The sequence below is a fragment of the Falco naumanni genome, chromosome 9 (assembly GCF_017639655.2).
Source record: "Falco naumanni isolate bFalNau1 chromosome 9, bFalNau1.pat, whole genome shotgun sequence".
NCBI lineage: Eukaryota > Metazoa > Chordata > Aves > Falconiformes > Falconidae > Falco > Falco naumanni.
In genome coordinates, this window is record NC_054062.1 from 15,121,466 (window position 1) to 15,144,850 (window position 23,385).

At 46.0% G+C, this 23,385-nt stretch overlaps 1 protein-coding gene across 12 annotated transcripts in view; it reads right to left on the reverse strand.

Annotated features, from left to right (window-relative positions):
* CAMK2G (calcium/calmodulin dependent protein kinase II gamma) overlaps positions 1 to 23,385 on the reverse strand; it is a 121,556-nt gene that overhangs the window by 56,623 nt on the left and 41,548 nt on the right. For all 12 annotated transcript variants that reach the window (XM_040607735.1, XM_040607737.1, XM_040607736.1 and 9 more), the window contains exon 3: positions 9,915 to 9,974. In XM_040607735.1, the coding sequence (XP_040463669.1) occupies positions 9,915 to 9,974 (60 nt within the window). The remainder of the gene's footprint in view (positions 1 to 9,914; positions 9,975 to 23,385) is intronic.

Below are 23,385 nucleotides of genomic sequence, written 5' to 3' on the forward strand. Positions count from 1 at the left end.
CCCTCTGCATCACCTGATGCAAGTTACACACATTATTTTTTGTCTTGTGGGGGTGTGTGCATCAGGTCCGAGGCCCTAACGCAATCCAGAGCATTTGCAAAGAGCCTGATCCACAGCAAGTGGCTCAAGGGGACGTGCTGCGGTTACTGAACCTAACGGCAGCTGGGTACCAGGAGTTCAAGCACTTTCTAAGAACACCTGCTATGAATATTCCTTTTCTCTGCCTGCCGTCTTCAGAGCCTCGCTGGAAATCTTGCCTCAAGAACAAAACTTCAAGCTGATACTTCAAAGTGTTTCAAAATCCTCCTGCACATACAGAATTTATTTTAGAAAGAAATCATATAAATAAGCTATGATATTAACTACAGAAAATGAAGCATTTTAGTGAGAAACAGCAATACAGTAACAGTCATGCCACGTGGTTTGCACTCCCTGCCTGAATAAAGCGACCCTGTACATGCAGCCACAGCTCTCTGATGCCCGAGCGTGATACAAAGCAACTGAGCGTAGAGAAAGTCTCCCTCACAACAAACTGCATCAGTCTAACAACCAATGCAAATTGCTGCTGAGTCACACAAAGCAAGGCTCAGTGAATGCAGAACTTGAAGTGAATCATGAGGGAATCAGAAAAGACCTTTAAATTTTTGTAAAAGTGAACCTGAACTACAGGAACATAAAAAAAAAACATTGAAAAGCAACAGGCACCTCGTTTTTAAAAGGTCACATGTAAAAGGGCAATTGATACTGGTGTCATAAACACAGGTTATGCCTAGCCTAGATGACCCACACCTTATCTCCGCTCTGCCCAGTGTGCTGAGTATGATTATTGTTTTACTCTTAAGTCAAGCGTAACAGACAGGAGCATTTACGTGCCTGCCACATACGGCCCAGGATGAACACTTCCCTGTATCCCGTGTCCACAGCAAACGGGAGCAGAGCTGCCCGGGGACGCAGCCCATGGCTGGGGCAGGCACGCTGCTCTAACACAGGATGAGTTTTGGCAACCCGCCGCAAGTACATCTCTGCAGGCAAAGTAGTTACCGATGCCACAGCAAAAGGCAAGTGCACAACCAAAAGAAGAATTTCCTGGGATAATTCCCAGCATCTTCGCTTTGCAATTACTCACCTCTGCTTCAGAAAAGGTAACATGGGCTGAAATATGCTTGCTCCCACGTACCAGTGGCCTTTGTGTGTCTTTAGGGATGGTGTCAAAGCTACAGGGTAGGGTAATTTGTCTGCTAAATCTAGGTTTGCCAGTGTTTCTAAGTGTAAAGCACTTGGTTATTACGGGAAAGTAAAGGACACTTAGCCAACTACCTCTGCACCAACACACATCGTGCGCTGTCATTATATAATACTTGGGGCTCTCAAATTAAGTTGCCTGTGTTGCAGTACCTGCAGCACAGCCAATACAAGGCAAGAGAGATTTCTGGCTGCCTCCTGGGTCATGGTAATTGAACACAGTAACTCTTTCACACAGCCTTAGTAGTGCAAACTCAAAAGTGCTCTGGGATCTTCTGGACTGAACAACACTATTTAAAGGTCAGCCACTCATTAGAAACAGCTACAGCTTCACTTCTCAGCACTTTCCAACCTGACATCAAACATTTGCCTCTATCACGGAGAAAGGGAGGAGGTAAAAGATACCAGGAGGGGCGTATTTCAAGGGACAGTGCACGCCAGAAGCATCAGAATAAAACTGGAGATTAAAAGCTGCCTGATGCCCTCTTCCATAAGATATTCTCCAACATGCCAGGAGATGTTGAAACTATAGATACAAATACACACGGCCCGGCAAACTGCAAACTGAGCACTATCATCCACTGCAGCACATGTGAGAAGTGATCTGACGCAGATGGCTACCACCCACTCTACGCTTCCCCAGCTGCTCACCAGCCTGGGCAGCCAAGATGGGAATTGTCCGGCCACCTCCGAGCCTGGCCGTGCGCCAGGCCGCTTCCCGCGCGGTTCGCCATCACTCAGGATGCCTGTCCCACCAGGAGCCACCACCAACCTGTGACTGCCTGTGAGCTGGGTGCTCAGCTCCCACCCCAGCTGTTTCTCTAGTTACATTAAACACGCAGAATTCAGCTGCAGCTGCTCAGGCTGCTTCCAAAAGGACTCTCCTTTTAATTAAAATTTTTCTATTAAAAAGCATTGAATTGTGTAATGCAAATAATCCTCTAGAAATCATCTGTTCCAGCAGCTAATGACCAGCTTTGTTAGAGCAGCAACTAAAGCAGCAGGACAGTTAGCTAACAGGACACAGCATGCTGCTGTTAACCAGTCCCTTCGGAACGTCGACTCTTTCCCTCCTCCTCCTCCTTCCAAATCTGACACAGAGAGGTTACAGTATGCTAGATATAAACTAGCTTGCTGCAAACTCCCCAAGCCCGCAGCATTTCACACCGATTGCAGTTTTAAAGCTCCAGAAATTGGAAGAGAAGAAGGGCTTGTTAACACTCCACTCGGGTTCAAGCAGAACCGAGCTGCTGCAGGCTCTGCAAAGAGACAAGGAACAGTCAGAAGAGAGCAGGAAAAGGAACACATGCACACAGAGGTGGGGGTTTTCCCCCACACCATTGTTCTTACTGTAACCTTTATAACACTCTGGCCCTAAAAAATGAAGTAAAAGCAGTGCCTTTTCTGCCATACATGGTGCCAAGGCAGAGGGAATTCCCTTAGGCACAGAAATTCACAGCCTAGAAAGAAGCTGAAGGGAGAACAGTATCTTTCCTGTTAAGAAACTGGTCCTTCTGCAGAGGTAAAAACCAAAAAGTTTTTTAAAAAAAAAAACAACCACAAAGTATTTTTAAAATACGTTTCAGTGCCAACTAAATGTTATTTCTCCTTGAATTTTGCAATGTCTGTATTGAAAGGCTGAAGTTCAGTGCGTGACACACAACACTTAGTATGCCCTACTTAAACATTACATGAGCCAGAAGAGTGCATTAGCAGGAATATTTCCTACTTTCCTGATAACAGTGCAATCACAGCCATCCAGAATTGTTATTAATAATTTCCGATAATCCACATACCAGATAAGCAAAGTACTGTTGATAACCACTAGCATTATATGAGAGCTTTTTCTAAAAAAAACCCAAAATAATAACAAGCCAACTTTATCAGTATGTCAAAGAAAACGTACAGAGAACACCCTCTCTATTAGAATTAACAAAATAAAGGTAGAGGTCATGACAAATTCTAGGGGCTCAGACTCTGCAGCTTTGCTACACACATTGCTGCCATCAGGGCCAAATCAGCCTTTGGTGTTGCACAGCATCGCTCCCGTCCATGCAGGCAGGTGTTCTGCCTGACATCCCCCCAGCCTTGCTGCCTTCACCCGATTTTCACAACTCCTTTCTCACATCGCCCAGGACACTCACTAAATGCTGCCACAAGGGAAGCTCTGTTCAAAACGCAGGCTGTGCCTGCAGGATTGCACCAGAGCGCAGCTTCCCCCTGTTCTGTTCAGAGCTCTGGCAGGGGAAACCTCAAAGGAGGCTCCTTCCATTTCCTCAACGCTGTTGTAATCAGAAACAGGGGGAAAGAAAATTAAGGGAATTCGCCAACTTTTGCAGTACCTTTGAGTCTGACTGCACCGAGTCTGGCCATCATCCCACTATTTATATTTTTTTTTAAGGGATTGCTTGCATACAGATAAATCTCACAGCTGAAGAGATGAACAACAAAATCCAAATCCCTCTCTAGTACAGACCACGAAGTCACACAAAATGAATATATTCCCTGGCAAGGAAGAAAATGCAATTGTTACTCCATTCCCAAATTGAGGGTGATTATGGAGAAACATTTTTCTTAAAATTACAGGAATATAGAAATTGCGGGACAGCAGCTTTAAAGAGCAGGCCAGGCATGGGAGCATCCTACTTGGAAACCACTGAGTTTCCATAGGACAGCAAGCACAGCCAAACCACTGGAGAATCCCCAGCATTTTAACTATTCTTTGTGCATAACATCCTTTCTGTCCCAATTGCAAAGGCAGTCTGGATGTCTGCAGCCAAATGAAAACAAGGAAATGTGCTGTTTACAGCAAAACACAGCCTACTTTTTTCCCCCCCTTGTTCACTAAGGAAGCAATTCAAATGTCTTGTTAAGGAAAAGGTGATAAGAAAACATTCCAAGTAGCAGCAGGGGGGGAAAAGCGAGGGCCTGCTTACCAAGAGTAGCATCTTAAAATGAAGAAGGAGCGAACCTTCAGTTGCAGCTGATACTGCTAGGACAATAAACCCAGTATTAGGTCTGCAGACACGATCAATGCACCCCATTTCCCACCCAGGTTAGTTATGAGCACTGTGGGATTCTCTAGCTGGGCTGCTCGCAGAAGCACAGCATCCTTCTTGGTCCTTGCAGCAATCCGCACCTTGATCGTAACCATCATTTAAGGGCACACAAACAGGAGACCTTTTTTTAAACACATCCATCAAAATCACTCCCACGAGACAGAGGTACTAGGAGGACACACCACTTGTCAAAGGAAATAAAACTGAACTGGGTCAAAAGAAATTCTTCTAATTCACAGGAGATTTCTACACCGTTTTCTCTCCATGTTAAATAAGGATGTGTCCAAACTTCTGGTTTATCCTGAGAGAAGCCAACAGATAGAAGTTAAAATAAAAAGAATTCAGGTGCAAGTGCATTTTGGAGAGAAAGTCAGAAGCAGGAAAACCCTGAAAAAGCAATAATTCTGATAGATGCTGAGGACAGCGTTTCACTACTGCTATAAATTCCCTCAAAGAAATTAATTCTGAAGCAGTTCAGCAAAGGATATGAAGGCAGAAATCAGAAACAGCATTTGGCTCTGGCTCTTGGGCTACCACCAGCCTCTCTTAAAATCACTATTTTTAATTATTCTAGACCTAAGTGCACAAGGCTCTTCACAGCAAATGCTGCCATGAGCTGGGACACAATAACCAACCAGAAGTGCTCAGTTTGAACTACAAACAAAAGATACTCAAGAACTACTTTTGTACTGTTGGGTTAAAATTATATAAGAAAGAGGAGAGATCATTTGGTAACAGATCCAAAGAGGAAGCACATATTTATACCGCATAGCAAAGAAAATTTAGAAGTAGGAGGGCAACACCTAACACAGTAAACAAAATCCATGCACGGCACAGACTTCACGGTACGCTGAACAAGCCACAAATCCTACTCTTGTAGGAGAACACACGAACGCTAAGGAGTTTTGAAAACTATGAATGAGGATTTTTACCAAAATTTTTGCATCATTATTGCTTTGGGAGTCTTAGGACAGGAAAGGTCACATTCGGCACTGTGCTGAACTTCCCAGCTGCACTGAACAAGCCTGCAGGAAGACACCGGGGTTCCCAGCCCCGTCACTGCTCTAATATTTGGTGGGTAGCAGCAAGCATGGGAGAAAACTGAATTCTCCACAACAGAATCCCTATGTAGTGAATAAATTACAGGACTTAAAAATCAAATATACTGACTGACTGAACTAAGCAGCAGACCAAAAGAGCTGTTCCAGTAAGAAAGAGTCAGTATTTCAACAGACGGCAAGTTTAGCTCTACACGGAGCAGAAGGCAATGGCGAGGGTTATTTTATCTTAGCCATTGCACAAGCTTCAGTGGCACAATCAGGAAAGGGCCTGCGCATGAACGGTCAGAGCTATGATGTTATAAAAACCTGCTTCTTTCCTGCAAAACAGGGACCAAGAAGAAAGCTTTATCACTCACTTCTAGATGTTCCCAAATACACCCGTGTCAAATGCCTGCAAGATTTATAAGTAAGTGAATTGCTGGAACAGTACGTTGTTCAAGAAGTGGAATTCCCCATAGAGCCGTGTCTCTTGCCAACTTCCACAGGCATTTTATCTGCTTACTGACAGTGGGGTTTTAATGATGTTGCCTTCTGCCTCTCTTTAACACTCCCGCATCCTCCGTAATGGGTGCATCTTTTCTGCCTTTAAAACAAGGTGGAGTGAACAGATCACTGATCGATCTCCATCCAGTTCTGCTGTATTTGGTGAGCAGGGCTGGCACGTGGTTTCTCTGGACCAGAATCCACAATATGCTATAAAGTTATGAAGAGGGGGGAAAAAACTCCAACAAGCTGAAAGTTAGGGAAAGAAGCCCTTCTTCTACTGAACTGAAGTCAGAGGCAACCAGGTGTAATGGCACATTCAAATGGACGGTTTGCAATGAGAACACGGTACATTCCATGAGTCAGAAATCAGAAAATTGCCTCGAGTCAACTTTCTCCTGTCCAAACTAAAAAAACCTTACTGCAACACTAAGCTTTTACAAGGATTACTCCACTGTGATTACCTTGGCCATAACATGCACCTAAAGACAAGCCAAACACCCAATTACAGAGCAATAGCCTATAATTAGGGCTAAGGTTTGATGAAAGCTTGTTATGGTAACTCAGAAAGCTGTCACTTCACAAAAAGCAACAGCCAAAGGACATATCACCACTATTTTGTACCTAGAGTAACCTTTATTTTATCGTAGTGTTATGGTCATCGCGTGGCCATTCAGAATCTCCACAGCAGAATCAACTGTCTTGCAGCAAACGAGTAAGAACCACAAATTCAACGACAGGTTTGCTTTATATGCTCTGTATAGGCAGGAGAGAAAAGCAGCCCACCTCACAGGGTTCTAACTTTCAATACTCTGCCCGGACTCACTAGAGGCTCAGGTCACTGTAGAAAGAGCAGGACATGCTGCAACGTAGTTTGCAACAAAAATAGTAACAACAAGATTTAATGGGGAAATTAAAGCAAGTGCAAAATCTGCAGAATTCTTCAGGATTGCTGCAGTGTTCCTAGGATAGCTCACACTGGGCTTGGTGAGGCATCGCACCAAGTATTCATCTAGGAGAGTTTACAACATCGAATGGCAGTAACTAGGTGATTACTAACTGCTAATACACATTTCAAGGAAAAAAACTACTGCTGGATCAGGACAACATGTTTCCCTTTGATGACAAGGTAACAAGTCCCAGGAATAGGAAGCAGCAACGCATGCAGCATCTGGACTTCAGCAAGGCCTCTGACAGCAGCTGACATGCTATTTCCATAAGCAATTTAGAAAAAATGCATATTCAGAACTAGCTTGTAATAGTGTATACAACTCATTGAAAAAATACACTCAAAATTGATCACTGTCAAACTGGAACAATGCAACAAGTGATATCTTCAGGAGTCTGTCCAGAGTCCAAAAGTATTCAACAGTGTTATTAAGTATCTACCTGATACAATATATATGCCATTGCTATCAAAGATCACATTAGTGTGGGGGGAGTTGCAACCCTATTATACTATCAGAAGATAAATCAAAATGGTCTTGAGAAATCTGGGGGGGAGCCCACAGAGTAGATATCTCTCTCTTTGTTTTAATAAAGACAAATGTAATGTACGCTTTGACAGGAATCCTCATCTACACAAGATGGAAAAATTATTTGCTTGCCAGAAGTTCTGCAGAAAGTAGTCTGGAGAAATAATGCGTCAGAAAGCAACTGTGCATCAACAAAATATTTAAATGGCATTTAAATGGCAAGTTTCACAGGCTGATATACAGAACAAGAGTATCTTTGGTAGGACAGGTAAAGCAATTCTTCCTCCCCAGTCAGCACTGACATGGCCTTAGTTAGAATCTTAGGTCCACTTTTGGGCATCACATTTCTAGAGAGATATGAAGCAACTGGAGAAAGTCCAGCAAAAGAAAAAAGGGGAGGGGGAAGAAAAAAAAAGAAAGGAGAAAAAAAAACAGAAAGAAAAAAAAAGACTAGGAGTCTAGAAAACATGACGTATGAGAAAAGATTGAAAGAATTGGGTTTGTTTAGTCTGAAGAAAAAGATGACTAAAAAGAGACATGATAACAGTCTTCAAATATGTAAAAGAGTGTTACAAGAAAGGAAAACTACTTTCCACATATACTCTGGATATAACTAGAAACAACGAGCTAAGATAGCAGCAGAGTATGGTTTTACTAATGTCTGACAGAAAACTTAAGCATTTGAAAGACTGCCACTAGGGGCTGTGGAAGCATTAAAGGTTTTTAAGAACAAACATGCCTGGAATCAGCCAGGTACGAAAAGTTTTCACGGGACCGCTGAATGGACTGTATGACTTCCTGAGGTTTTATTCCACACACTTTGATTCTGTGTTGTAGGCATAAAACTTAATTCCTTTATTGCTATTTGCAACCACCCGTTCAGTTTAAAATGACTAGTCTCTTTATCTTAAAAAAACCCAAACCTGTTCTTTCTAGGCAGAGAGGAAATACTCTGTAGAAAATGCAAGAACCATCGCCATTCCCCCAAACAGTCTTTTCCGAATCACAAGACAACAGGAGACATGCACTGCCGCTCATTATGGATGAGGCACAAGCTGCAGAATTGAACCAGGAATGCGGTATGTCTCCCGTTTTGGTTTTCCTCTTGTGTATAAGAGTTACTCTGTGAGAGGCTTGGCAAGGAAAGGTGTAAGAAATGATAAAAAGAAGAGATGATGACAGCGAAGGTAAGGCCAAAGTAAAAAGTGACTAAACCAAGGCAACAAGTCTTATGGGGCAAACAAAGCTCAGTAACTAGCTAATATGAGTTTTAGTCATTCTGAATATTGCCAAGCAATACATTTACCGACCAATATATTTATCAGTGCAAATGACTGTAGCAGGTGGCCACCACTACTCTTTATGCCATACCTCCACAACTACACTCAGATGCAACAAAGCTCTTTCTGCTGAAGAGCTGCTACTAAGGTGGCTTGGCATTTTGTGAGGTCCTGAGCTTGTGGAAACTGCTTCTTCATCACATATGGGACAGGCTGCAGGTGCTAGTCCACAGGGTATGCTGTGGGGCACCTTTCCCCTCCCAGGGTTTCAGAGGGTAGGAGCAACTGATTACAAAGCTGAAAGCCAGGAGACCAGACAGATGCCCTTAAAACATCACCTACACTGACACACAGGGTTACGCAGAAGACAGACAATGTAATGCATCACAGCTTTCCCAGACAGGGATATTTAACAGTGGCTTGGTTGAAGGCAGCAGTTTGGTATTTCTTAATGTTTTCTTAAATAAATTAACTCGAATTAGACCTTAGCTAGGATCCTAGAGGCTTTATTTGTTTAAAGATCTAAAAAGGGGATTATTAATGGTCCAAAGTTTTTGCTCAAAGAAACTTCCAGCAACATGCAATTTCTCTAAAAGAAACCATACGACAAACTTCATAGTGGAGCTACAGGAACTATATAAAAATCCATATCCTTTCTCTACATTTCATTAAATAATGTAGTTTTGGTTCAGAGTTGTGCCTTCTTTTGCCTCTTCCTATTTTCCTAGACAAAACTATTCCACTATTCCCTTTACTTTTTTTCCCTCCTTTTTCCTTTTTTCCTCCTTCCCCCCCCCCCCCCCCCCCCCCCACCACTGCCAAAATGGGCAATTTCTTTTTGGTCTCTTGTTTTTGGAGTAAGTGGCCACTGTAATGAGAAGAGCTGACATATTAGCCCACCCTCCTTTAACTCTGGGCACGTCACTGAATACAGCATTTAAACGTATATATTAACAAGTGCCAAAAAGGGGAAACAGAAGACAGGTGTGGGGAAAACAAAACACAACAGCCCACTCCCATTGCTGAATGTCAAATGAACAGACAAGTCATGCAGCACCCAAGAAGCACGGACAGCTCTGCATGGGCGAGCACACGGGACCACAGCAGAGTCTGGTGAATACCTGGGCCACGATGCTAAAGAATGGGACAGAGTCATATGCAGAATTTGTCAAAGAGAGAAAACGAGGTGATTTCAACAGGGAAGTCTGACAAGTTGTGGTGAACATTCAGAATACATCTGCCCTCTGACAGCGTGCTAGATGAGACACGCTACTTCTCTCTCACCCCCATCCCTCTGAGCCCAAGGAGGTTTACCAATATTTGGATGCTTTAGAAGTCGGCAGATTCGAGCTTCACGTTCCAGTTTCTGGTGATCTGAAAGAGAGTAAGAAACAAGGCATTAAGTACCGCAACTCTGAACTAAGCTTTTGTTCATATTCAACAGAGAAAGGAGCACAGTGACCCAGCAGATGTCCAGAGAGGTGGGATTTGCTAGAACATAACTGTCTCCCAGAACCACACAGCCGTTTCAGGCGAGGGCGATGCAGCTGGGGCTGCAGGAGGACCTCCACTCCTGCTACAGGGTAGCACTAAACTGGTATTCCCTCCCTGGATTCCAAGTGAGTAGCTGCAAAGTCAGAGATGCTGCTCTTCTCTCAGTCTCACAGATATGCCAAAGGCACCTCCAGTGACACCCCTTCTGAGACTTTCCCCCTTCTCCAAGGCTGGAGAGGAGGAGGAAAAGTTTCTGAAAAAATAGTCCACATGAAATAGGAAAAGGACCTGACTGCATTCCAGAGAAGCACTGGGGAGGGAGGACAGAGTCAGAGTGAGAAATACACAGCTCCTGCTAGTGCACGGCCATCACATGAAGTAGGGAACTCCGCCAGCTCCAGTGAACTGTAAAGGTAACCATACTTCAGTACCCGTGGATGGACACGCTGGCGAAATGCTGATCAAGCACTCTGAGATCTCCAAGCAAGCATTTCTGCCCAAACGCTAAGCATGCTTATTCCAGCCCAAAGGCAACGTCTGTTCCATCACAACTGTCCTCTAGATTAAAGGAAAAAATATCAAGAAGAGTAACAAATGGTTTCTCCTCCCTAGGAATGTAACACACATGAGCGCAAGGGATGGAGAGGGAGCTAAAGCAACTGTGATCACCTCAGCCAAGAAGCAGCGGGGCTTTTAGCCACTGAGGGTCAGCCAGGAGATCTTTCACTACAGCAAGGATTGAGTCCTGAACTTTCACTACAAAGCCCCCATCCTCGCAAACGAAATGCTCACATTGGACAAGCACAGATCTGCTGAAAGGATGTGAGGGAGGCAAGCCATTTAGGCAGCACTGGCATCTGCTAAACTCTCGACTTATGGGGATGCAGATGCCTAGAATGAGGCAAGCAGCAAGGACTGCCCTTCCTCCCCAGTCCAGCCATGGAAAGAATATAGCAAGGGGAAGCAGCAGTCCCTGCCTGCTCTTGATACTTCTTCTGTAGCAGATCTTTGGCAGACAGCCTTGAAAACACATCTTCTCTGCATCCCCTGTGATACACAAGTCTTCTCCACAGGAGTGTGACCCTTTGCTGGCTGGGCTACTCAGCAGTCACTGGTAGGAATGAAGCATCCTCTGATTTATAGGAAAGCCACTGGAGGCCCACTTCAAAGCCACACTGCACTGCTCTGCCTGAGAACACAGCATGTGCAGCTCCCTGGTCCTTGCATGGTCTTCCCTTCCCATCGTAAATGAAGGCTTTGGGCAGCTGCTCTCTTCCCCGTGAGCTGAAGATGGAGACCAAGCCAGATCTCAGCTCAGAACACCCAGGCTGGGAATAGCAGCTCAGGGCATTGCAGGTTTTCTGTCTTCTTTCCCACTGATGAACTGCAGAAAATGTCCCAATTAATACTTTATAGGGCTGAGATGTGCTTACATCCTCATCTGCTACTGTTCAGGGATGGGGGAAGGTAAATTACTTCTTTCATCTCTCCTTCCCTCTCAATCCTGGAAATTATTGTTGCTGTGGCATATATTTTAGAGTTCTGTGCCAGAACCACTCTCCAATAAAGTAGCAGGCAGCAAGAACGTCTGGAGAGCTTCCACACTCCCCAGGCCTTGGTGCAGTGCAAGCTCTTTCTCACCTGCATTGCTGGGGAAGGGTAGGGCTGCCTTGGCTTCGTTTTCAGCAGTATCTCTCACAAATAAAGTTTTGCAAAACACGGCTGCAAAGTAGCAAACTGTGCCGCATACTCTGCACTTGGGCCAGATTCTCACAGCAAGACGAGAGTTTAAGATAAACTATCCATAGCCCGGCTGCACGCCTGGGTCTTGCAAATTCCCCACTTACCCTCCCAGCTCTACTTGGAACTCCTACAGAAGGGGATCCTTCATCCACCCAGATCACGTTGCCCTCGTGCACAGTTACACTTGCTGAGAATCTGTTCCCAAGTACAAGGACACGGGGAAGCAGACAGCAAAAACAGCTGAGCAAAGGGGGAAGGAGAGGTAAAAGCTCACCACGTGCTACTCAGCCACCAAGTCCTGACAGCCAGGACAGACAGCTGACAGGAGCAAGGCTCAAACAAAATGACATAACCATCAAAATGCCATGGGAGATGTAAATCAAGAGCAATTGCTCCCCTGAAATCCTACACTGTCGTGCAGAGGGAGGGGAGCGGGCAGGGCAGCTAGTGATCATGGGCAGCAGCCACACCAGAACTTGTGACAAGAGGTCATCACCCCAACACCCCATCCCTCCAGCACCACACAGCCTGGCCGGAGACCAGAGGAGGAGTACAGCGCCCTGGTCACAAGGTACAGGAAACTATTTCTGGTCAGGGGGAAAGCATACCACACTCTTCTGTCTCCAGGGCAACAAAACAGGCAAACTCAAGCACAACCCGCAGAGAGAAAGCACACTCCAGCCCCGGGAGCAGCAGCCCACAGCAGCCAGCCGCCGCAACAGAGAGCAGTGAAAGGTCAGGCTGGGTGGGTTTCCTGCTGCGGGTCCTGGAGGATCACAGATTCTGTTCCCACAAGATCACCCATCCTGTTGCAGATGGTACCAGAACGCAGCCCAACCTGTGACTCAAAAAGAGCTCCTCCCCCCCCCATCCCCAAAGACAGTTCCTTTGTACATCCTCCTTCATCGCCCGGTGGCCCTTTGGCACAGTGATCTGACTCTCATACCAGGGTGCAGTGGCAGAGTCGATTTGGTACTCAAGGGGAACAAGCCGGTACCTAAATGCATGAGGAACGAACACAGCTGCAATTTTTCTACCTTCCTCTGGTCTAGCAATGGTTATTCCCAGTAGAAGAAAGAAAAAACAAAATTCTGCAAGCCCAGCAGAACAGTCAAAGGCTGGGATTTAACACATCCTTTATACAGGGTCTCGGGGTCTTGCCGAACCTTAAAAATGCAAAGTATTCTTAACCGTATTAGAATAACAATGAAAAGACAACATGGGTTCAGACCCCTCTCTTACCAAGAGCTTGCAAAGGAAATAATTTATCTGCCTGGAACATCAGGCCTATTTCCCACCTTTTACAAACTATGAAATTCAACTACCCTTTTCCATAACTTGCCTAAACCACACGTATCCTTTAGAAAACACAAGTGTCCACATTCAAGACTCCAAGTGACAAAGCCATACACCCATAGAAATTACTCCAAGTGTTAGTTATCCTTCCTGTTAGAAAATTTAGCACTGCCGTTCCTAGCCTGAATTCAGCTACCGCCAGCTTCCAAATACTGGATTGCATCAAGCTCTTTCCCTGCTACGTTACAGAGCTGTCTAGCCCTGAACCATAGCTGATGCTTAAAATTTAAGTACAGGATGTTACAAACACTCATCTAATATTAATTTGTTGTTTTCCAGCCAAAAAAAAAAAAAAAGAGAGAGAGAGAATCTTATTTGGGCAATTCTTCTATCTACAGTCTGAAGCAGTGAGTATCTAAGACAGAAAAGTGCAGTCTATGTAGCTCTTTCATCGCAAAATTTAAAATAGAAATGCTTAAGGAGATGTTGCTTAAAAACAGCAGGAGAAAACTTTCCCATGTTTGATACACAACCTAAAGTGTGAAAATATGTTCCTTTTTATTAGTTCTTTAGATAATCTCATTTCTGCATCTTGATTCAGCATATGAGACTACATTTAAACCAAGTACCCTTAACATCATTGCTCTGCAAATACTGCACTGTTCTAGTAAGTTAATATCAGGTTGCTTCAGTATATACCTGATAAAAAACTGCCTGTTCACAGAACTGGGATTTCTTTGGGTTGGGTTTTGATTCGTCTAGGGATTTACATTAATAGAAAACAAGAATGCTTGTGTTAGCAGCATTTGTGAGAGTTAAGGACCTGCAAAAACGAAATTGCTTCATTTTCTACAAACGTGCAGTCCCTTCACTGGGACAGGACTGCTTGTGCACGATGGATGGACAGGAGTGCCTGTACACAATCAATAACATCACAGCTGTAACTGGCTCTAACTGAGCAGGCTAAACCAAATCAAACCCCGCTTGAGTACAGCAGACCAAAACCACAACAGTTTGGCCTGTATGTCCTAAACACATCAAACTTCAGCAGATAAACGGTATTACATGATGTAAAAGAAAGGTGTACTTCACAAAAATAAAAAACAAAACACAGACAGCTTTACTTCAAGAAAACCTGGCAATCTCCAGCAGGATGGGGAATATGGCTAGTTTTATATTGATGTGCATTTCTTACTCTTTTGTCAGAAAATCCTTTCATTGCCTGACCATTTCAGTCTGTTACCCTGAAGATGCAGAGATGGATGAATAACCTAAGACCCATCTCCTGGGCTTCAATCTTCCCCAGGGAATCAGTTCCTGATTTTCTACTCCAGCCACTACACTCACAGCTGCTTTGCAGGAGGTTTTTCCTCAGAAGGTTTTTTTTTCCTCCAAGGGTACCCGGGGCCTGGAGGAGAACATGTTCAGACACACAGGCAGGGCACAGGACATCTACAAATCCCAGCAGTCTAGAGCTGTCAAGTGAGAACATTTATGTAACAACAACAGCAACAACAAAGATGAATAAAAAGGTCAAGTGTGCCTAATCAGCCTGTTGGGAAGCTGCGCTGAGGAGAAGGGGCTGCCAGGGCAGTGCAGGGAGACCTGTCTGCGTGGAGCTGAGGTACGCCTGCAACAGGCAGAGTCTGGAGCAAGACACCTGCAACAAACCCAAAGAGGAGACGAGTCCCAGGCAAACCAGGCGAGGGCCAAACCTGGGCCGGGGAGCAGAAGACCCTGCACGGGCAGCACAGCACGAAACCCTCCTGCTTTCGGACATCACTGCCATGCCCCGACTGACTCCCGCTGCCGAGGGATGCGGAGAGGGGTTTTGTCTCAGCTGCAGGCAGCTGCCATGTGAACACAAGTTCCAGCCAGAGTCTTGCCACAAGCTCCTCAAAGGACCAGTGTCTCCAGAGAGATGTACCCTGTGCGTCCATACCTTCCACCTGCCCAAGGAACACTGACATTCATTGCTCTAGGAACACACAGCGGCAAAACCATGCTCATTTCAGTTAGTTCCTTCTCCTAGCCAACACAAATAGAAGACAGGATTAAAAACTAATTGAAAGAGTAGACAAAATAGTTATTAAAATAAAACAAACCAAGATTTATCAGTGAAAGTAATTAATTTCACACCTACCAGGAAACAAGGCAGAAAAGGTGAATTCTACCACAGTATTTTCAACAAGCATTAGAAAGACAGCGCAGTTCCATGTGCAAAGGAGCACACCCACAGCAGCATTTACTGGCTTATTTTACCAAACTGCAGCTATACTGAGGTCCTATGGCTAAAGCTCTCTCTATTCAGTACACCAGCTTTAAGCAGAAAAAAAAAAAGGGGGAGGATGACGATGAGTTTTGGCAGCCTAAAAAGTTTAGCCACCCTAATGGGAAGGCAGATTATTTCCTAAATGCAGTAAAAACTGATGCAGCAACAAAGCCAACACTTAGTTGTGAATGATCTCTGTTTGCTGAGAAACTTGTGTCATGCAGGAAGAAACCTTGCTCCTCCCTTTACCAACACATCATCTTCCTGTTCTCGACTGGAATATACAATCTGGCTGCGCAACACTACAGCCCACCTGTCTTCATCCTGCACTGGGACCATGCTCTATCGTTGCTGTTAAAGGAGGCTTGAAGCTATCATTCCTGTGGGAACACATTCTAGATTACATTTCTGAGAACGGGAAGAGTCCGGAAGAGGAATCAAACCCAAGGCAATAAATTCAGTTTGATTGCTGTCATCATGCCAATTCCGGGAGACAGTCAATTGGTGCCAGCTGCTAAGATACCATTTGAGTCGCTTCAAGACAGAAATCGAATTTGCATCAAATACATTCTGTAGTGTGAGATCAGTCTAAGCCTTCAGGTTCCTTCATGCTTTTCTTTGCCTGTTTAAATTTAAACTTCCTCTTTGAGACATTCCCAGCAAAAGAGAGCTAACTGCCTCATCCCACACTTCAAACCACAGAATTTCCCCCATATTCTATTTTTTTCCCACAAGACTGTGCTACAGAACAGCTGAGATCTCTCAGGACTTCCAGCAGGGTGGCACAGGACAGTACGCCAGCTCCCCCAAATTAAACATGAATACCAGCAAGTCTCAGATCACCACTACCTCTCCTTCTGCAGAAGTTGGTAGAGACAAACAAACAAAAAATCATGCTAGGCCTCAAGAACCACCAGAAGCCCCCACAGATTCACCATATCCTTTCTGACAAGAACTAACAGCAGATACCTAAATAAAAATATATAGAAAATAAGCATATAATGAGACCTCAAAAACAGTCCCCTTCCCTTCAGCTATTTGCAGCTCAGGACTTTGACGTTTCCACGTCAGTGTTTCTACACTGCCGTTTCAAAGACCAGCCAAAGCTAACGAATCTGGAACAGCATGCTACCCCCACTGCAGGTGACATTTCTGAAGGCCTGTTCCCCAGCCTCCCAGCGCAGGACGGCCCCCGTGGCATGATGTGCCAGGTGTGAGGGCAGAGGGGCACCCGTCGCCTCCCAGCACCACCAGTGCCTCTTCTGCAGCAACTGTGCGAGAGTCACCACGTCACCGGGGGAAGACAGAGCTGGAGCGAACAAGGGAGGATGGAACGGCAAAGCTCTGCCTCTCCCACCCCGCAAAAGCTAGAGAAACAAGACAGCGGTGAAACCCTCATCACCTGCCTTCAACTACTGACAAAGAAGGAGGGTGAAGCACCAACAGGACACAATAAATAAATAAATACAAGGCTTCTTTCAAGAAATGCCAGCAGACGTACTTTCTGACAAAGCCTTTCCTCTAGCAAAGCCACTAATACTATTACCTTGTAACAGTCTTTTCCCACACACTCCCAACCTTCCAGAAACAAACAATTCCACGCATAAAAGTGTAATACTACTCCTAGAAGTACATACGCACACAGATCTTACAACCAGCCACAAAGCTCACACAGCTGGTAATAAGCTGTGCTTCCACACACTGGTATCTGCGAACCCCTTGGTACTACTGTACCACAAAACCAAAACAAACAAAATAAAATGAACAAACTACAAGAACTTAGAACAGTTTCCGCTTTTTTGTTCAAGCAATGCAGAAAAAATAGACTATCAACACCACAGACTACAAGTCAGGCCGGTTTAGGTAATTAATTATATTTCAATCTCCAATAAGCACCCTGAAGAGCGGGCCAGCGAAATTTATTCTCTTTTCCAATATTTCATTACCTTGTATTTACTTCGCAAAGATAATCTAACTGAAGGCAGATATGAACGTGTATACAACAGTGGCAAAAGGAAAGAAGGCATTAAAAATACCTAAAAGAGAACGCAGTTTCTATGCTCGGTGTCAAAGCTGCCTTTTCTTTTCATATGCGTATTTCTCAGCTTATCAGCAAACAACTTGTCCAATGTTTTTCTTTGGATTATCCAGCAGGTTAATGTGGTAAGGGAAGGAGAAGTCCTGTCCTCTTGCTTTCAGCCAGAATGCACACCCTGATTATTACCATTAGTAGTAGTACTACTACTACACATTATAAAGCAAAAGCAAAGCAAGCTGCTGTGCGCATTAAGAGGAAGCAGAGAGCTTGGGCTCTCACAGACACCAGCAACTTTCCAGGAACTTCAAGAGTCAAAGGAGGTCAAATTACTGAATCGGCGCAGGCTCACAGCTATAGGTGAGAGTCATCTCGGGTACAATTAATGATGTCAACAAACAGGGGTTAAGTGTGCTCAAGCCTGACATGCCATTCCTTGCCTACAAAGGCACAAATAAAGCCAGATTGGGTGTTTTCTTTCTCTCTCAGACAGAAAGAACTCCCACCACTCAGCTCAGGTTCTAGCTGACAGCAGACCCCACAGTTTGGCCAAGGCCAGCACTGCAAAGCAACATGAACTCTGAATGCAGGTGCATGCACCAGAACGTAAAAGGGGAAGGAGCAAGCACCCCAGCCATCCACTGCAGGCACAGCTCTTGGCTTCAAATTTGAGATCAACTCAGAATCTGGGCAAGGGATCTCCTTCTGAGCTTGCTACAGCACTCAGAGCAGGATTTTGATGAGACACCCCTCCAGAGCATCTGCTGTCCACGCCTCCCCCGACCCATCCCTCCCCACGAGCCACAGGCCCCCAAAGCCCCTGCTCTTCAGGCTGTTCTGAAAGCTCTTCCCAGTCTTGTTCAGCAAAAAGCAACAGGCCAAGGAGAGCCTAACAGATTCAGCCTGACGCCTTGGTGTCCACGCAGTCCCTGCGTTAGCAGGGAGGAGGATACATGTCTACAGAACAACTAACAGAGGCCAAAGCACCATTCAGGCCCCAGTCAAAGCCTTCAATAAGCTCTCACATGAGACACATGCCATCGCCATCCCTCACGTATAAGCCCTGCTTCTGGTCCACATCTCCTCTCAGGACGTACCGGTTCCTCTTCCTGGAAAGATAAATGTCTCAATCTCCCTGGTCATCCTTCCCATGTTGCCAGTGGAATATACAAGGCCTGTGCCAATTCTGCTTTATTCTGCATCTACTTTTCGCATCAGCTAGTTACTTCAAGTTACTAAAAACAAATGAAGAGTTTCCAAGAGCCTCTGACCTGAATTTAATTCCCCTTCTTTCCTCCTTCTTCCCATCAGCATTTTTCATGTCACTGTGATGGAGACAAGTCATAGATGGAACATCACTTCCATGTTTGGTAGCGAATGGGTGGGAAGGAAACGTTTCACCACTGAAGTTATCATCCCAACTGTGTGCTGGGTTAACACCTACGGCCACAGACACCAGTACCTACAGTCTGCTACAATCATCGAGAATTCTACCAACTGACAACGGTCAGAACTACCCACCAATTCACCAACTCCACCTGCTCCATTGGCTACTGCAAAGAGCGCCATTTCTTGCTTCTACATAACATCTCCCTTGCTTAAGAGTGGGATGAAACACAGGGGAAGCTGGTGCTGCAGTGGGAGGTACTGGGAACCACTCCTGCAGCAGCACACTGTAGCTCCACCTTTCTCCTGACCTGAAGCAACAAAGATCACCCATCACCAACACTGACAGTCAGATGTAAGTGCAGCAAAGGGCAGGAGTTCTTTTATCTTGTTTTATCTGCTGTGGCCAGGCAGCATTAACTGCACCCAGCCACAGTCCTGACACAGGAAGAAAAGTGGTGTAACTACACTCCCCGCTAAGCATGGTGCAACCAACATGCTGGCCAGTCCGGCAGGGCACTTGCTAAAAGGGCCCCACCGGGACTGTGATGAGTGTAAAGCTGTAGTTTTGCTTTCCTGGGGTATACCGGCATAATGTAATCTCAAAAGCTTACGAGAGCCTACATCCCAGAGAAAGGCGGAACTGTGGGATACAAACACAACTAGCAAAAGGAACAAAGTTTTCAAACTATAAGATGCTGAGCTCCACGGCTCTGAATGGTCAGACTACTTCCCCTTTCTGCACCAAAACAGAGCAGAATGAGCACAACCCTCCGTTGCAGTCAGATCAGACCTCATATCCTGTAAGACCTTCAGCTCAGCCCTCGTTTAGCCTATTTCTCAAAACGCAGCCCCCCACAGCACCTGCACCCCAGCCCTACACCAGAGCCCCCATTCTTCCTTCCCCCTGCCCGACATGCAGCACCCCCCACCTCTTTCCCCCCGCAGGACTGCGGTTCCCCACATTCCCCTCCATTCTGCCTCCTTCAGCTCACGCTTTCCCCTGCGCCCCCACATCCTGCAACACGTGTTCCCCCAAGCCCCCGTCCTGCCCCACCACTTACCCCCAGCTTCCTGCAACGCACTGGGGAGACGTACCCCTTCCCTCCCCAGCCAGGGCTGCCCTCCCACCCCCGCTTTCCCATCTGCAAGGGCACCATATTTTTTTTTTTAAACTGCATTTTACAAGTAAATCACGTGCTCAGCTGCTAGTTTGTGTGCAGAGCCAAGAAACACTCCAGTGGGTGGGGGCGGGGAGCCGATGTATTTTTTGTTTCATGTGACCAGCAACTTCAGGGAGACCAAAAGCAGCGTCTTCCCCCCAGAGCCTTCCTACACTGCCAGCCCCTTTCCCCAGACGCTCTCATGGCAGAGATGCAGACAGAATGCACGACGAGAGAGTCTGGCATCTCTTGTGACCACAGCCAGCCTTGAAGGCAGAGAAGCGGTGAGACACCAGCCTCACACCCCAGCTGATCGTCTGAAGGCTTACGTGCAAGGAGCTGACCTTTCCTACAAAACAGCGATGGGCTGTAGAAAACTGGTAGGGTGAAAAATTAAAACCCACAGTATTAAAGGTAGGGCAGAGAGGAGGAGCATGCTCTGCAGCTCTACAGGTGTTGGGGTGGTTCCTCCTACCCCGATGGAAGGATGAGAGCCCCAAGAAATGCTGCAGTGCAGACAACATCCGATGTCCTGATGTGGCAACTTGAGAGTCCACCTGCATCTGTGAGCACGAGGTCTGGGGCTGTGTTACGGAGAGCGGGCGAGGGGCTCCCGCGCACAGAAAGGCTGGAGCTGGGGGTTTGGGGATTACAGGCAGGAGGCTGCAGTTACAATGCCAACCTACACACACACCCCTAACTATACTTTTTGCTGACAAAGGTGGTGGTGGTGGTAGTGTGTTTGTGTGTTTCACATCTAAGAGGCTGGCTATAGAATGTGGGTTTAAATAAAGAGCATCCCAACATGCTTTCGCTGAAATTAAGAAGGAACAGGTGATTTTTGAAATAAAAATACAGTGTAAATTTTAGAGGGGCTCCACACACTTTCTGCAATGAGATGGGCAAGACAATATGCATGGTGGTATCTCTTAGCTCACAGAGAGCTGTGCATTTATGTTTTTCTTAGGTACCCTTTGCACAACACTCTTAATTGTCGCTATACCTGCAGACCACAAGCAAAGATTTTGGGAATATAGAAGATCTGGCAAATTTCTAGAAGATAGACATTTAAAGGGGGAAGGGGGGAGAGGATGATGTTAGAAAATAAAACAAAAAATCCCCACAGAAGAACAACTACTTCCACAGCAACTTTTTACAGCATCACAGGGTGGGAGGGCACCTGTGGAGATCATGTCGCCCAGGCCCTGCTGAAGCAGCTCTCCTCCAGCAGGCTGCACAGTCACGTCCAGGCGGGTTTGGATGTCTCCAGAGAAGGAGACCCCGCAGCCTCTCCGGGCAGCCTGGGCCAGCGCTCCGTCACCCCCAGAGTCGGGAAGTTCTTCCTCATGTTCAGGTGGAACTTCCCGTGTTGCAGTCGGTACCCGCTGCCCCTTGTCCTGTCCCTGGGCACAACTGGGAAGGGTCTGGCCCCGTCCTCCTGACACTCGCCCTTTAAGGTATTTGTAGGCATCAATAGGATCCCCCTTCAGTCTTCTCCAGCTAAAAGGCCCAGCGCTCTCAGCCTTTCCTCCTCAGGGAGATGCTCCGGTCCCTCATCATCTTCACAGCCTGCACTGGACCCTTTCCAGTAGCTCCTTGTCTCTCCCGAACTGGGGAGCCCAGTATGGACCCAGCACTCCAGGGGCGGCCTCAGCAGGGCAGAGCAGAGGGGGAGGATCACCTCCCTCCACCTGCTGGCCATGTTCTTCCTCACGCCCCCCAGGGTCCCACTGGCCTCCTTGGCCACAGGGCCACTGCTGGCTCACGGGCAACTTGCTGCCCCCAGAACCCCCAGTCCCGTCCCTGCAGAGCTGCCCCCCAGCAGGTCACCCTGCACCGCTGATCACAACCCTTGGAGCTCTGCCCTTCAGCCAGTTCTCAATTCACCTTGCTGTCTGTTCATCTAACCCACGCTCCCTGAGCGTTCCTGTGAGGATGTTATGGGAGACCATGTCAGAAGCCTTGCTGAGGTCAAGGTAGACAATGCCCACACCACTCTACTCTCATCTACCCAGCCAGCCATTCCATCAGAGAAGGCCATCAGGTTGGTCAAGCATGATTTCCCCTTGGTGAATCCATGTTGACTGTTCCTGATAACCTTCTTTTCCTCCACGTGCTTAGAGATGACCTCCAGGGTGAGCTGTTCCATCACCTTTCCAGGGATGGAGGTGAGGCTGGCCGGCCTGTAGTTTCCTGGGTCCTTCATGTCCTTTTTAAACACTGAGTGACATTGGCTTTCCTGCAGTCCTCAGGCACCTCTCCTGTTCTTCACGACCTCTCAAAGATGATGGAGAATCTCTAGATGCATAACAAATCCCTGAAGCACAAGAGTTTCCTCCCCATCTTTAAAGAGATGGAGGAGAAAAGCAGAAGTACTGAAACCAGAGACCATGCCAGTGACAAATCTGTGAACAAACTCAGATCTTTGGAATCGCGACTCTCACAACCACGCTGTTCATCCTTCTGCAGAAAGAGAAATGAAGGCAGAAACAATGTAGTTGAAATCTAATGGATTTTGAGTAGTCTCCCAAAGCAAAAACTGTTAGGAGCGGCATTAGTACCACTGCGATGCTTCATCATATGTCACTCTGGGAAGCACGAAATCCTACTTCAATGCTATATACTAGGACTTAATGAGTTTTTATTATAAGGTCCAGTGTTCAGAAGTGGAAAAAAACCCCCACACATTAAAAAATTTTAAAAACCAAGGTTTTGCCTGTTTGGGTAGAACTGACACACAATAAAGCCTGTGCTGCACTTGACAAGAGCACAGTCTGAGAACTGCTTTCTTCATGTCAAAGCTCCAGATCTGGCCTATCTGGCAAGCACAACAGCTTGAAAGTAGGTGCCCTGCCCCATCGCCACGCCTGCTTTCAGATTTCCAGGGAAAGAGGCACTTGACTTGTGTCTTTTCCAAAAAAGCAGCTGTTATGCTACAGTTTTGATTTATTCTCTGGCTAAGTTTATTTCTTGTTTTGATTAATGTTTAATGCTCCTGGCTAGATCAGTTTAAATCTTGTTTGCCTGGGGGCATTCAATGCTGCTACATTACCGTAATACTAATTTTAAGGCCATCTACAGCTTTTTCCCCCCTGACATGTCTTTTGCTATTTTTTGGATCTAAATTATGTGGCGCATTTTGGCAATGAATTCCACAGCACCATATCAAGATGACAGACCTATCTCAAGAGATGGCCAGATTTGCTGATTAACAGACAACATACCCCGAACACCAATCCTCACTGATTAAGTCCACCCCATATACTGATCAACAAACAGAGTGAGGACAAGGGGTTGAAACAGTAGCTCTCGTGTTATCTCAAAGCATGCGGATCTGTAATTGCTGCCTATGCCAAGCCAAAAATGAGAGGGGCAAGGGAGGTGTGTCAGAAGGAG